Here is a 13,053-nt window from a genome sequence, read left to right as displayed (position 1 = left end):
GATGCCACACTTTTACCGATCTATTCAATATTTTGTGATCAGCGCGCTACAGCGTGTCTGTGTTGTGTATGACAGACAGAGAGAGAGAGAGAGAGAGAGAGAGAGAGCGTGTGACAGAGCGAGAGACAGAGCGAGGGAGAGAGGGAGGGGGGGGAGAGAGAGAGAGAGACAGAGCGAGGGAGAGAGGGGGGAGAGAGAGAGGGAGAGAGAGAGAGAGAGAGAGAGAGAGCACGCGTGTTTGTGCATGCGTGCGTTATTTGAGTTGTAGTGATATGCATATGCCTCGTTGCGGTCGAAAAGAGAAGGTTTTGGTGGGCGAGTAAGTTCCAGCTAAAGAGGAACTTCCTTCCTTGTGCAAAGCGACATGGAGCGAGGCATTTATAAGCGGGAGCTATCGGCAGGGTAAACATTCAGACTAAACTAGACCACTATTAAGCACAAATAGTTTGTTACAAGTAGCCTGCGTTAATAATAAAACATGAGGGACATGATACGGACACTGGTTGCTCTAACTTTCCTGTCGAGAGTTAACGGTAATACCCCGCAAAGTGGATACTGCATTGAGAATCAGTGCTTTGCAGTTTTCCAGGATCCTGTGGACTTTGCAACAGCTCAACGGCATTGTGAGGTAAATCATGGACTTTTGATGACAGTGAAATCTTCGGTATCACACGACATCATTTCAATTTTACTGGCTAGTCTGACTGGAGATCATTGGATTGGTTTGTGGTTACCGGGTGAGCAATGTCCCGACAGTGCCTCTGCTTTGCGAGGGTACAAATGGATAACGGGAGACGATGCAACTGACTTCCATAACTGGGGAGCCTTTGACGATGGCTGCACCTCCAAATGTGTTTCGGTATCAAAGGACGAATTTAAGTGGACGACACAATCATGCGACAGCGAAATAGCAGGATTCCTCTGTGAATACAATTTCCCAAGTGCCTGCAAACGTTTCCCTGTCAAAGATGACGAGTCCGTTATGTACAGGACTCCGTTAGGATTCGAGGGGGAAGATTTATTATCATTGCCCTTAGGAAGCACTGCTACACACCAACCCCTGGAAACGAAGTATATCTGTTTCTCTGAACAGTGGATGCAAGCACCATGGAACTGTGAGATAGAGAAAGGTGGATGTGAACATGATTGTCTGTCAATTAACCAACAGCCCGTGTGCATATGCCCGCTTGGAACAGTTCTTAATGACAATAAAGTTACATGTGAAGAGGCGAAAAATGACCCCTGTCTTGACCTCGGATGTGCGCAAGTTTGCTACCAAATGAATGACAGTTTGAGTTACGCATGTATGTGTCATCATGGATTCCAATTGGCAGAAGATGGGAAGGGATGCAAGGACATTGACGATTGCAACGACGACAGGCAGTGTCCGGGCGAGAACTTTCAGTGTGTCAATACCGTAGGTGCGTTTGAATGCGTCTGCTCAGCAGGATACACCAGGACGCACGATGGACAGTGCGTCGACTTGGACGAATGTAGATCCGCGCCGTGTGAGCACATGTGCACCAACACACCAGGCAGCTACAACTGCTCCTGTCATAACGGATTCATCCCAAAGAAAGAGAACCCCAGCTTATGTCAACTTCATTGTGGCCACGAAGAGTGTCGCGCTGAATGCGACCCGAATAATGAATACGAATGTAACTGCCCGCCGGGTTACATATTTGATGTTAAAAATGACGAGTCATATTGCGTGGACGTTAATGAATGCGATAATTTTTACTGTGATCAGAACTGTAGAAATACGTATGGAGGTTACGTGTGCTCCTGCGAGAAGGGATTCGACTTGGTTGATGGCTACAAGTGTGTTGCGAGAGAGGAAGGTTCAGGGTATACCATTCCTTACGATGTCGTCACACCAACTGTCACATATCCCACTGCGCGTCCGTCAAATCTAACGGCTGGTGGTCTCCTTGGAATAACAGTGTGTGTTGTAGTTGTTATTCTGGTGATCGTCTTTCTGGTTTGTCACATCCTGAAGCGTCGCGGCAAACCGGAGACTGCAAGTGCCCTCAAAAGCCATGGCGGTGGTTCTGATGCTCATGATCTCGAACAAGTAACCACAGAAAAGCATGACAAACCATCTTCAGACAGACATTTAAAAATGGACACTTAGAAAATGTGTTAATGTTCATTGTCATAGCTCTGTTCACACCTTTTAATGCAAGAATTCATAGTTTTTGGACTTTTGATGCTTTGATTTCATGTAGTTGCAATATCATTAATGTAATACCGGTGTTGGTCTTCATGTAAATATCTCATCACCACTCCACCCTTTGACTCTGGCGGTGCATAACACAAAGCAGCCAACAGCAAAACAAATATTGTTGCAAAAATATTGTTACTAGTTTTAAATGTTTGTAAATAAATACAAAAACATGACATTCAGATTTTGTTATTCTGTGTGCGTTTGTATGTGTACAGAAGCAAATATCGAGCCCTGGTCTGCACTCCTCACTGCAAGGAGTCGTGCGCCACCTAGTGGAATACATTATAACTTGCAGTGTGATTCCGCCTGTCTACGATTACTGTCAGAGATTACAGTAATACATATTATAATAGATCATACCCTGCCGTCAGCCATTGTCTTAAAATGTCTCAATCTCAACAATTGTCTTAAGACATATTCATTTTCAATGATATGATGATGTCCCAACACTTATTTGACAGCTGAGTATGGCATTATTAATTAATTGACCTTGCATAATCAACAGATTTGCCATAATGGTCTGCAGATCTTCCAAGTGGGATGTCGCATGCATGGCCTAACTAGCCTACTTTCAAATATGTTTTAAGAGACAATTGAATTAGTGTTCAGGGTTGCCTTTTGGTTCCTGCTTTTTAGTAATATTGTACATGGCTCCCCTGATCACAGACATCTTCATTTTGTCCTTATTTCATTATGAGGCTACAGCAGTTTCCAGATCAGTTGCTTCCACCACACACCGACATTGCTCACATTTTACCAATTTTTGAGCCCAGAGAGTTCATTTGAGGTGATTTGGCCACACTTGTTTGTTTTGGTTCCCCATTCACCCCCATTGTTTTTTTTTTTTAACGGTGGCTTAAGTTAGCTGAACGTGTCTGAATGTGTCTCTCAGGGGGAATGGCTCCCAAGTCAAACTTCTGATAGGTCTACCGACAAAATAAAATAAACCACACCAATGATGCTACATCTTAACAGTCCCTCCTAAAGACCGCTCCACCCTCACTACCCCCCCTATACTAACCCCAACCCCGAGACCTCGTCTCAACTGTTACCCCCCTGTACAAGTTCTCTCCTGCTAATAAAATATATATTTTTTAAATAATAAAAATAAAAAATTAGCCTACTGGCATTACGACTGCCAATGGCCCCTGGTGTGAGTATTGATTACTTTGTCTTATGATGACCGTCGGATAGATGATTCACTTACTTAAACAAATGTATTTGTTGTACGTCGCTTTGGATAAAGGCGTCTGCTAAATGCCATAAATGTAAATGTAAATGAAATGTGATGCATGTCACTCCAGCACAGCCTCAAACTGCTCGGATTGGATTTTAATCAACCCACTACTGATTAGTCAATAACCTCCCCAGTATCTCTATAATTTGTTCCACAACACAACAGTCAGAGTCCAGCTGTTGTAATGGTCTCTCAGCGCCCCCTGTTGGTTGATATGAACAAAGCATGCAGTGATACATCCAGATGTGTTCCTATTAATGTTTTTCTCTTTTAATAGGCAGTAGTACCTTAGTGACAGCTGCTGGGATAGCTCTGTCAAACCCATTTGGTTGTATCTAGGGGCTTAGGCCTAATTCAAGAATGCATAACGTTCTTTCATCCCAGGTTGAAACTCTGCATCGGATACAGCTGTTATCACACAAGGAAATGCCGAGTGCGACCTACCTCTCAACTGTGCAGTGAAATGTGTGTGTGATGCAGCTGGGGGTATCAGTTCAAAAGTCTGTTGGTACGAGACCGGATGCTCCATTACAGGTGATGGGGTGGCTGCGGTCTTTGATGATCGTCCGGGCCTTCCTCGGACACTGTTTGTTTTGGTTCCGCATTCACTCCCATTGGTTTTTTTCTTAGCGGTGGCTTAAGTTAGCTAAAGTTAGTAGTGGGTATTCAAACAACTCTGAACCATGGATTGCAGTTTCTCCTGGCCCATGGACTACTTTCAAGGTATGGAAGCATCTGAGTATACGTTGTAAAATAGTGAACAATCCCGTTCATTGAAGGAATTCTTGAACTGAATTCCTTTAATTGAAAAAACAACTATGGGCTGCAGTTTTCAAATTCTGCAAATGGCACCTAAATAAAGTGAATCTTCCGAGAAAAAACAACGCCCCTTTTTTCTCCCCTCCCTGGTTGTTTGTTTAGGACATGTAGCCCATAATACAGTTGTTGAGCCAAATGTAGTTTCACTTTCTCTTAGTCTTTGAAAGATCCCAGACGGAGTCCAAGCATGTTAGCAAAAACGTCACCACGAAATCACGGATATGAAGCCATACCTGGAGAGTAAGTATATTTCCAAATAAAAATCTATCTTTACTTTACAGTTTGTACGTTTACAATATAGTAACCATTATGCAGTAGGTCGATCAACGTTACAGCAAAACTTAAACACGATTCAGTGTCCGCAGCTGTTTGATAGGTGCACACGCTGACGTAATATAAAATAACATAACATATTCCAAAAAAAATACAATCAAACCGACTTGGACATGATGGAGATATGATGTTTATGGTAGTAGCCGCGAACCTCATATGCGTCTGGTGTATCAGCGGCACAAACAGCAGCAATATGTCCGGCCTTCATCGACATCTATTATTTGAAAAGTGGGCCTTAGAATTAGACATACGTCTGTGACTGAGAAGACAGGACGTTGAGAAAATCAACAACGAACGCTTTCTCTTCTCACTCATACACACAGAGATAGTTCGCTATCTATGCTCATACACGTATGGTTTTAGCCTTTGAGTAAGAACATATGCTATGATGTGGATCTTAGAGATATGGAAATGGCCTATATGGAATTCAAATCGGTTTCTAATTTGTATTGGGAAAAATATTATGCCGTGATCAACACTAACTTGTTGCTCTTACATTCATATTCTTATAGATCACGTGGTCAGTTGAAGGAAAGAGGTGTCCAAGTAGGGAGGTGGGCAGAATTCATCTTATCTAACCGAGGCGTGAGAGTCAGAGCGAAAGTGAAAGATTCAAATTCAGTAGTTGAATTAAGCACACAGTTTGCACGCTGGTCGTTACAGGACAGTACGTGACCGAACTGAAGATAACGTTTTTTCTGTTATTTGTTTCCCCCACAGACCGACGGAACCCAGAGGTAGGCCGAATGAATATTCTATATTAAGGATGCACTACAGTATGAGTGTTGAATTGCTAATGATTATTGGTAATTGTAGTTTATGAATGAAGGAGGTTTTCTCTGTCATAATTCAGTTGGAGCACAGGTGAAAGCTGACGTGGTCATGGACATCCCAGGCTGGACAAAAGGTCAATACTATTTTCTGTAAACAAAACATTGTCATTATACCGTATGTTATATAATATGTGTTTAATCGCCCTTGCTTTTGAGGAAAAGCACCATAATATCAAAATCATATCTGGAAATGTGAACTTTGAAATTGGACATGCACTCTTGCTGCACAAGAAGAATCATATTGTTGAGTTATCTTGGAATTGATTGAATTGGGGCCTTAGGCTTACTGCACAGAGAGAGATTGCCCGGCAGTGGTTTCTGACAAGACTGAGCTTGGGGCAGTAATCTAGGGCTACTGTTTCTGAACTCCTTGGCAATGCAGTTTCCAAACCAGCCACATTCACTTTCTCCTCTGAGTCTTCTCTGTGTCTGATATCCTCTGTCACAACTTTAAGTTGTTTAACTCAATATAATTAAATCAAAGTGACTAGCGGCACCCTTTTCCATTCCATCTCAAGCACTGTTTTCCTGTGTCTCTGTAGTGGCAGGCATGGTGAGGATATACACTCTGGTGCTTGGGAATATCTTTGGTGCTAATCACCATTTCTGGAGCCAGCTCAACGTTGGAGGAGGCATCACTGAGGTGATGTCACCAGAGGAGAGTGATGTCATCCTGGCCTTCTGTCCCATTGTCTCTCGTGCTGGGACTGACGTTGAAGCAGCAGAGAAAGAGATTCCAGGTATAGAATATGTTTACAACTTTTGAGCATTTCCCCGGATGACATCATAGGAGGTCATTAGGATCTTGTCTTATCTTTCTCCTACAGAGAGTAGAACATTTCTGTTCTCACATAGTATGTAGACACAGGTGTCGTGCTGGAGATAATACAAGGATGAACATGTATCGAGTCCCTTTAAATGGGAGGAAATTCCTGGGCAATGGTCATTCATGCATTTTGTGTTCCTTTTACAGTTGGTAAACCTGTAATTCTAATGGTGCTGCATCACACCTTCAACCCTGACTCCACTGTACCTGACAGCAGCAGACTAGTGACCAGAAGTGATGTCATACTCACAGTGGACTGTCTGTTCCATGAGAGCGTCAGGGAGCAACTGGACTGTAATCGCAATAAACAAGCAGTCAAAGAGATTATGCAGAAACTTGCCATACGTCCTCAGGTATTGTCACAAATGATCACCAATTGAATATTAAGATCGCTCCATATATAATGTACTTCAAGATATTGTGTGATCTAATAATTTACTTTTTACTTTTTTACAGCCTCAACCAGCTGGTATGCAGGGTCTGTGCACGGTATGCCAATAATATTGCCATTGACAACCTTAAAACTAACTAATTCTTTTCATATTGAGAATATTGATAAATATATTTGATGGGTTATTTGTCTTATGTTATTATTAACCCAACAATGCAGTAAAAGTTTGAAATCCAGATTACGTTCTGCATTGGAAATCCGAAAGCAATATGTCCCTTTGATCATGTTTTGTTTTTTATATCTAGTTCGTGTTCGTCTCGATCATCAGAGGCTTCGTAGCCGTCAGGGGCTTGCTCATGCGATGTAGGTGCTATGTTGTTTATATCTTCATCGTAGTCATCAATCAATCAATCAATCACAGGTGAAGATACTGTTGTACTGTTACTAACACACATTCCTTTATGTGTGTTTACTTTTTTCACAGTTTGGCGGTGGTCACCGATTGCGTGTATTGCCGTGGCTGGTGTTTGTTTCGTCTTCTTTGTGATGTTACCCATTATCTTGACTCAGCCTCACTGAACTGCCTGACTGGCCTCAGGCTGATTGTGAATGGTGGAAGGGGTGCTGCATGGGAGAGTGAGCTGTATACATGACAGGAATGAGATCTTATCTCTATCTATGTATCTATCTATCTATCTATCTATCTGTCTGTCTGTCTGTCTATGTACCTATCTATCTATCTATCTATCTATCTATCTATCTGTCTGTCTGTCTGTCTGTCTATGTACCTATCTATCTATCTATCTATCTATCTGTCTGTCTGTCTGTCTGTCTGTCTATGTACCTATCTATCTATCTATCTATCTATCTATCTATCTGTCTGTCTGTCTGTCTGTCTGTCTATGTACCTATCTATCTATCTGTCTGTCTATCCATCCGTCTGTCCATCTATCTATTTCTTTTCTTTGTCTTTGTCTTTTTGTTAACTATATTACATTTTATTAATTCCTGTTTTTTATTCTCTTTGTTTTTATTGTAAAACTCAATGTACTGCATTTTTCTTGCTTGATTGAAATGTTATTAAAAAAGTTTGATTTGATGATTTGAAGTTTAGGATACCATTGCAATGATGCAATAACAGTTAGGCCCACTATGATTCTGTATGCTGATTCTTGGTCTTCCTCCATTGTCGTTCCTTCTGTTTCTAAATAAGTCCCTGCAAGTGTAAGATTTCAGTTGTTTCATTATTCCCTTAATAAAGCACAACCCTTCCTCATGAGGCCAACTGACGTGAATGTTTGAATCTGTATGTCTGTTGTGTCTATAAGTGTTTTGTTGATGGATTAACCATGATTGTGTCGCCTATATCTAGGGGCCTCTAACCCTAATTCTAGGGTTAGGATTCTTTCATCCTGTGTTGAAACTCGAAGGCTTATTATGTCTCACCTTGTCCTCAGACTGTGTAGGTAACAAGTGATTAAGTTCCATAATGCCGTGATTGTAAGTGTACTTTGATCAGGACAGTCCACCATGCCTTGTATGTGTGCATAACCGCGATTGGGACCGGATGGGACAGTGTAAACTGCAGCACCCACTGCAATGGGCTTACTCTTCTCATTCATCTCCGATTCTAATCTATTGATTTAGTTTTCTCGTGAACATCTGATTCCAGATCAGTTGCTTCCTCCACATGAATGTCTTTTCGGCTGATTATTAAACAGAATCTGAATAAAATTACAGAGACCCACTGTAATGGAAATATGCAAGTTCGTGCGTTGGCTTGGGTGGCGGTATTGATCGCGAATTCGATTACTGCTGAGGGCGTTACTCTCTTCTGCTTCGGTTTCTGAAATTAAGAAATGGAAGTGCTGATAGGCTAATGGAAATGACAAAGTATCAAGAAAAAGGCGGGTGACGAATAAAGGAAAAAAGTGCATTCTAAGAAAATGCAACAAATACATGTAGGCTATAGACTTATAACTCCACTCCAAACATATCTCTCTAGTCTACTGCGTTCAGTTTCACTTTCTCTTCTGCACGGTAGTGATGGGAAGTTTGGCTGTCTGTACTGAATCGGTTCTTTCAAACTTGTTCAGTTAAAATAATCGGATTTTCGATTAACTTGATTCAGTAACGCTTAAAAGCCTTCTTTACGACAAATGGTGAACGGAAAACGACTTTCTCATTCACCGATCAAAGATCATATTCTTATAGATAACGTGGTCAGTTGAAGGAAAGAGCTGTCCAAGTAGGGAGGTGGGCAGAACTTCATCTTATATAACCGAGAAGTGAGAGTCAGAGCGAAAGTGAAAGATTCAAATTCAGTAGTTGAATTAAGCACACAGTTTGCACGCTGGTCGTTACAGGACAGTACGTGACCGAACTGAAGATAACGTTAATTTTTTCTGTTAAGTTGTTTCCCCACACATGGGACCCAGAGGTAGGCCTAATTATTATTCTATATTAAGGATGCACTACAGTATGAGTGTTGAATTGCTAATGATTATTGGTAATTGTAGTTTATGAATGAAGGAGGTTTTCTCTGTCATAATTCAGTTGGAGCACAGGTGAAAGCTGACGTGGTCATGGACATCCCAGGCTGGACAAAAGGTCAATACTATTTTCTGTAAACCAAACATTGTCTTTATATGTTATACAATAATATGTGTTTAATCGCCCTTGCTTTTGAGGAAAAGCACCATAATATCAAAATCATATCTGGAAATGTGAACTTTTAAATTGAACATGCACTCTTGCTGCACAAGAAGAATCATATTGTTGAGTTATCTTGGAATTGATTGAATTGGGGCCTTAGGCTTACTTTGATTGTATTGTCTAGCAGTGGTTTCTGACAAGACTGAGCATGAGTAATCTAGGGCTACTGTTTCTGAACTCCTTGTGTCGTAGAATTTAAGTAACAATACTTTGAAATAAAATACTGTTAACCGGAGCTGTTGATTCATTCAAAGACTTTATTCATGCACAATATGTAGCCGTTCAGGTTTGCAAAGTTGACCCTGTTTTTACCTCAGTCACCTGTCTTTATAGATTTCACACAGGTTAACGCCTTCTATTCAACGCATTTCTGTTTCCTGTCCACATACACCAATAACATTCAAGTATTACATTTCATCATCAAGGTGGGCGACTCCCACCTGCCTGGCATCAGTTTGTCTGGTTAAATCTTGATGAGCCCCAGGCTGATTTCAAAAGCCTCTGCCTGGCATCAGTTTGTCTGGTTAAATCTTGATGAGCCCCAGGCTGATTTCAAAAGCCTTTTGTTCTGGCTGTTTACAACTTTGTTTATCACTTATTTACCTTTTAATTACTCTATCCTGGTTTCTGCAGCTTTTGATCCTTTGTTCTCTTCACCTCTAGCCAACCCCTCAATCTGACCTCACCCCTCTTTACTGCCTTCTCCAAATGTTCGAGGACCATCTGTTTTCTTGTGACCTTCTCCCCTAGGTGTGGGATTACAAACCCTTATATGTCTTTAAATTTACCATACTTGACAGTGCAGTTTCCAAACCAGCCGCTTTCACTTTCTCCTCTGAGTCTTCTCTGTGTCTGATATCCTCTGTCACAACTTTAAGTTGTCTACTGTTAGTACAATTATTACTGTTAGTACAAAAATATGTAATTTAAACAATACAAAAGGTCGGGTGTTCCTGCATTGTCCTGTCATAGAATACCCGCTCTGAAATATGACCCTCAATATAATTAAATCAAAGTGACTAGCGGCACCCTTTTCCATTCCATCTCAAGCACTGTTTTCCTGTGTCTCTGTAGTGGCAGGCATGGTGAGGATATACACTCTGGTGCTTGGGAATATCTTTGGTGCTGATCACCATTTCTGGAGCCAGCTCAACGTTGGAGGAGGCATCACTGAGGTGATGTCACCAGAGGAGAGTGATGTCATCCTGGCCTTCTGTCCCATTGTCTCTCGTGCTGGGACTGATGTTGAAGCAGCAGAGAAAGAGATTCCAGGTATAGAATATGTTTACAACTTTTGAGCACAATATTTCTAACAGTATCTGTCTTTTATATTCAGTAAAAGGGACACTACACATTTTTTAAACTCTTATTCATTATCCCCAGCAAAATATCGGCGTCTACGATTTTGTATTTTCGAATGTAGTCACAAAATAATAAAAAGGTCCTAAGAAAATGACCCCTATGATGTCATTGGGGGTCTTTTTAAAAAACGTATTATTCAGTGTTTTTTTTAAAACTAGGCAAACTGTTTGTGGCTGTAGTCCAGCTGTAGCTCTACAAAATCAGATTTTTCTCCAAAATCACCACGGATGACATCATAGGGGGTCATTAGGATCTTGTCTTATCTTTCTCCTACAGAGAGTAGAACATTTCTGTTCTCACATAGTATGTAGACACAGGTGTCGTGCTGGAGATAATACAAGGATGAACATGTATCGAGTCCCTTTAAATGGGAGGAAATTCCTGGGCAATGGTCATTCATGCATTTTGTGTTCCTTTTACAGTTGGTAAACCTGTCATTCTAATGGTGCTGCATCACACCTTCAACCCTGACTCCACTGTACCTGACAGCAGCAGACTAGTGACCAGAAGTGATGTCATACTCACAGTGGACTGTCTGTTCCATGAGAGCGTCAGGGAGCAACTGGACTGTAATCGCAATAAACAAGCAGTCAAAGAGATTATGCAGAAACTTGCCATACGTCCTCAGGTATTGTCACAAATGATCACCAATTGAATATTAAGATCGCTCCATATATAATGTACTTCAAGATATTGTGTGATCTAATAATTTACTTTTTACTTTTTTACAGCCTCAACCAGCTGGTATGCAGGGTCTGTGCACGGTATGCCAATAATATTGCCATTGACAACCTTAAAACTAACTAATTCTTTTCATATTGAGAATATTGCTAAATATATTTGATGGGTTATTTGTCTTATGTTATTATTAACCCAAACAATGCAGTAAAAGTTTGAAATCCAGATTACGTTCTGCATTGGAAATCCGAAAGCAATATGTCCCTTTGATCATGTTTTCTTTTTTATATCTAGTTCGTGTTCGGCTCGATCACCAGAGGCTTCGTAGCCGTCAGGGGCTTGATCATGCGATGTAGGTGCTATGTTGTTTATATATCTTCATCGTAGTCATCAATCAATCAATCAATCAATCAATCACAGGTGAAGATACTGTTGTACTGTTACTAACACACATTCCTTTATGTGTGTTTACTTTTTTCACAGTTTGGCGGTGGTCACCGATTGCGTGTATTGTCGTGGCTGGTGTTCCTCTCGTCCTCATTGTGATGTTACCCATTATCTTGACTCAGCCTCACTGAACTGCCTGACTGGCCTCAGGCTGATTGTGAATGGTGGAAGGGGTGCTGCATGGGAGAGTGAGCTGTATACATGACAGGAATGAGATCTTATCTCTCTATCTATCGTCTTTGTCTTTTTGTTAACTATATTACATTTTTATTAATTCCTGTTTTTTATTCTCTTTGTTTTTATTGTAAAGCTCAATGTACTGTATTTTAATTACTTGATTGAAATGTTATTAAAAAAGTTTGATTTGATGGTTTGAAGTTTAGGATACCATTGCAATGATGCAATAACAGTTAGGCCCACTATGATTCTGTATGCTGATTCTTGGTCTTCCTCCATTGTCGTTCCTTCTGTTTCTAAATAAGTCCCTGCAAGTGTAAGATTTCAGTTGTTTCATTATTCCCTTAATAAAGCACAACCCTTCCTCATGAGGCCAACTGACGTGAATGTTTGAATCTGTATGTCTGTTGTGTCTATAAGTGTTTTGTTGATGGATTAACCATGATTGTGTCGCCTATATCTAGGGGCCTCTAACCCTAATTCTAGGGTTAGGATTCTTTCATCCTGTGTTGAAACTCGAAGGCTTATTATGTCTCACCTTGTCCTCAGACTGTGTAGGTAACAAGTGATTAAGTTCCATAATGCCGTGATTGTAAGTGTACTTTGATCAGGACAGTCCACCATGCCTTGTATGTGTGCATAACCCCGGATGGGACAGTGTAAACTGCAGCACCCACTGCAATGGGCTTACTCTTCTCATTCATCTCCGATTCTAATCTATTGATTTAGTTTTCTTGTGAACATCTGATTCCAGATCAGTTGCTTCCTCCACATGAATGTCTTTTCGGCTGATTATGAAACAGAATCTGAGGAAAAATTACAGAGACCCACTGTAATGGAAATATGCAAGTTAGGGTGTTGGCTTGGGGTGTTGGCTTAGGGTGTTGGCTTGGGTGGCAGTATGAAAGGAAACAAAACATTTCTCTCTACTGCAGCAGGAAGCTCAAAGAGGTTATTACTAACTCTTATAAATCAAACATTGATATGATGTTTTTGACAATAACTAGG

General features: G+C 40.9%; 3 protein-coding genes across 5 annotated transcripts; all 3 read left to right on the top strand.

The window, feature by feature from the left end:
- The first annotated feature begins 208 nt into the window (after positions 1-208).
- On the top strand, positions 209-2,432 carry thbd (thrombomodulin). Its single transcript, XM_083689075.1, has one exon. It carries the CDS (start codon positions 479-481, stop codon positions 2,132-2,134), a length of 1,656 nt encoding a protein of 551 aa, XP_083545201.1. The 5' UTR covers positions 209-478; the 3' UTR covers positions 2,135-2,432.
- A 1,684-nt stretch (positions 2,433-4,116) lies between these two features.
- On the top strand, positions 4,117-7,951 carry LOC310818507 (uncharacterized protein). 3 transcript variants are annotated; one of them, XM_083689476.1, is made up of 9 exons: positions 4,117-4,187; positions 4,441-4,523; positions 5,337-5,353; positions 5,470-5,523; positions 5,992-6,189; positions 6,423-6,628; positions 6,732-6,764; positions 6,972-7,029; positions 7,151-7,951. In XM_083689476.1, exons 2-9 carry the CDS (start codon positions 4,471-4,473, stop codon positions 7,243-7,245), a joined length of 714 nt encoding a protein of 237 aa, XP_083545602.1. In that variant the 5' UTR covers positions 4,117-4,187; positions 4,441-4,470; the 3' UTR covers positions 7,246-7,951. The 3 variants fall into 3 exon arrangements, with proteins under 3 accessions (XP_083545602.1, XP_083545601.1, XP_083545603.1); XM_083689475.1 differs by lacking the exon at positions 4,117-4,187 and adding an exon at positions 5,129-5,170 and having other exon boundaries at positions 4,424-4,523; XM_083689477.1 differs by lacking the exon at positions 4,117-4,187 and having other exon boundaries at positions 4,434-4,523.
- A 771-nt stretch (positions 7,952-8,722) lies between these two features.
- LOC310817831 (uncharacterized protein) lies at positions 8,723-12,422 on the top strand. The gene is made up of 7 exons (XM_083688547.1): positions 8,723-9,106; positions 9,223-9,276; positions 10,456-10,653; positions 11,166-11,371; positions 11,475-11,507; positions 11,716-11,773; positions 11,905-12,422. Exons 1-7 carry the CDS (start codon positions 9,094-9,096, stop codon positions 11,997-11,999), a joined length of 657 nt encoding a protein of 218 aa, XP_083544673.1. The 5' UTR covers positions 8,723-9,093; the 3' UTR covers positions 12,000-12,422.
- Positions 12,423-13,053: the final 631 nt, after the last annotated feature.

The sequence above is a fragment of the Argentina silus genome (genome assembly GCF_951799395.1).
Source record: "Argentina silus genome assembly, chromosome: 17".
In the NCBI taxonomy this organism is placed as follows: domain Eukaryota; kingdom Metazoa; phylum Chordata; class Actinopteri; order Argentiniformes; family Argentinidae; genus Argentina; species Argentina silus.
The sequence above is the reverse complement of the archived record's forward strand: the minus strand, read 5'-3'. Positions and strand labels throughout refer to the sequence as shown.

Bases quoted from the DNA above. Each gene is read 5' to 3' on its own strand.
- thbd (XM_083689075.1), top strand. From the start codon at position 479: ATGAGGGACATGATACGGACACTGGTTGCTCTAACTTTCCTGTCGAGA.
- LOC310818507 (XM_083689475.1), top strand. From the start codon at position 4,471: ATGTTAGCAAAAACGTCACCACGAAATCACGGATATGAAGCCATACCT. The intron at 4,524-5,128 runs GTAAGTATATTT...ATATTCTTATAG, and splicing joins TATGAAGCCATACCTGGAGA to ATCACGTGGTCAGTTGAAGG. The intron at 7,030-7,150 runs GTAGGTGCTATG...CTTTTTTCACAG, and splicing joins CAGGGGCTTGCTCATGCGAT to TTTGGCGGTGGTCACCGATT.
- LOC310817831 (XM_083688547.1), top strand. The intron at 11,372-11,474 runs GTATTGTCACAA...ACTTTTTTACAG, and splicing joins AACTTGCCATACGTCCTCAG to CCTCAACCAGCTGGTATGCA. The intron at 11,508-11,715 runs GTATGCCAATAA...TTTTATATCTAG, and splicing joins GTATGCAGGGTCTGTGCACG to TTCGTGTTCGGCTCGATCAC.